Source organism: Cyprinodon variegatus, unplaced genomic scaffold, assembly GCF_000732505.1.
Source record: "Cyprinodon variegatus isolate N-32 unplaced genomic scaffold, C_variegatus-1.0 Scaffold1977, whole genome shotgun sequence".
NCBI classification, from domain to species: Eukaryota; Metazoa; Chordata; class Actinopteri; order Cyprinodontiformes; family Cyprinodontidae; genus Cyprinodon; species Cyprinodon variegatus.
In genome coordinates, this window is record NW_015152430.1 from 31,620 (window position 1) to 33,294 (window position 1,675).

General features: G+C 41.6%; 1 protein-coding gene across 5 annotated transcripts in view; it reads right to left on the reverse strand.

Moving 5' to 3' along the window:
• Positions 1 to 324: 324 nt before the first annotated feature.
• Positions 325 to 1,675, reverse strand: part of LOC107104961 — a 26,266-nt gene continuing 24,915 nt past the window's right edge. For 2 of the 5 annotated variants that reach the window (XM_015405073.1, XM_015405072.1), the window contains exons 3-4: positions 1,200 to 1,559; positions 325 to 1,062 (exon numbers count right to left, since the gene is read on the reverse strand). In XM_015405073.1, the coding sequence (XP_015260559.1) occupies positions 863 to 1,062; positions 1,200 to 1,559 (560 nt within the window). In that variant the 3' untranslated portion in view covers positions 325 to 862. Of the gene's footprint in view, positions 1,063 to 1,199; positions 1,565 to 1,675 lie in introns of all 5 variants that reach the window. The other 3 variants (XM_015405071.1, XM_015405070.1, XM_015405074.1) reach the window with 2 other exon arrangements.

Sequence of the window (1,675 nt, forward strand, 5' to 3'; positions counted from 1 at the left end):
TTGTAAGGAGGAGGGGAGTAACGCGACAACCACAAAAATTGACAGAGTCCAGGTGAATGTTTTAAAAGACATAGGGATTTATTAACAACAAAAATCCCAGAAGGCTTGTACACACTGTGGGGGAGAAAGGGACGGTTAGGTGGTGCCAAATAAAAAACAAAACAGGGCCTAACTACCATCTATTCTACAGAAAAGAAAATAGAAAACAAAANGTTCAACCTGAAATGACTCATTTAGTCATCCATAACGTTATGGAACACATTAATTAACTGAAAAATGTTGCATAGTGTGCCTTTAATAACCTAGAAAACATTGACAGGCAGCTTCTAATATTGAACATTCTGCCCAGTGCATGCTGGGAAAACTAACTTCTGCTTCCCCAACACACTACAATATTTAACTAAACAAAGGGAAGCTGATATCATCAGGGTCTCCAAGGCCCAAACAATAAACCAAAAGTGTCCATTCTGGCTAAAATGTAAATCAGTGTCTCCTGCCAGACTAAATAAAATGAGAATATCTGAGCTCCCTGGAAAACCACAGAACAGGAGAAAACTAAGTCCCAGAAAATGGCAGAGATCCCCTACAAAGGTTCTGATCCACAATACAGCTTTAACAGGTAGAGTAGAAGAAAGCAGAGCAACTCATTGACAGAATGAAACAAAGCTATCAACAGAATGCCTTTTAGCCACAGACACTAATACCCAAGAGGAGGGAATGAGGTCTGGATCACTGAGGCTTTAATGCAGCCTGGAGATCTGCTAAACAAAGAACACTGTCCTGGGAAGAGAAGAGCGCCCCAAGAGGCCAGAGGCTGTAATTATTATTATTACAAGAATTTCATTCAGTAAAATATAGAAATCTACAAAACAGAGCAGCTAGGAAGTAATTCAGTCTTTTTCTTCAGTTTTGTTCTGTTTTTCTTTCTGAACCAAATCCTCCACATGATCAGAACCATCAGAGCTGCTGTCAGTCCCAGTGGGATGAAGATGAAGGTCCTTCCTCGTCTCTTTGGTTCTGGAGTCAAAGTTGGTCTCTGAGTTTGGATCTGATCAGCAGCTGCTGGAGAGAAATCAGAAATATTTATTTCTACTTGTTCATGTTTCAAACTGAGATTCAGGAGGCTTCATCTAGAAGATGGAGATGTTTGTTCATCAACACAGTAGAAAGAAAAATACATTTAGATTATTTCTACTAACCAGAGACGTTAAGGTAACATCTTCCAGAGTTGAAGCCATAATCAGTCTTTACATCACAGAGATACAGACCAGAGTCTTCAGTCCTCAGTCTGGACACATGGAGTCTGATTCGTCCTTCTCTGAGGACGTCTTTGTCACTCTGGACTCGTCCTGAAAACTTTTCAACCTGAGACTCTAAAATCTCGGTGCCATGATGAACCCGATACAGAGGGAACTCTCTGTTAGTTAACAAGCAGCAGTAGATAAACAGTTGTGTCCAGGTTCTGCTGGGTCTGGTGGTGAAGGTCCACTCCAGAGTGATGTTGTGGTTCTCCTCTGCCTGATAGGAGCTCTGTGTCACATTCACTACAAATGTTGCTGCTGAGGAGACAGAGAGGGAAAGAGAGGAGCAGACACACTGAGAACTGGAACATGGGAGTCTTTAAACTCCATCTCTAGAGGTTTCTTTCTCATGATGGTCTCTGTCCTGTCAGAGC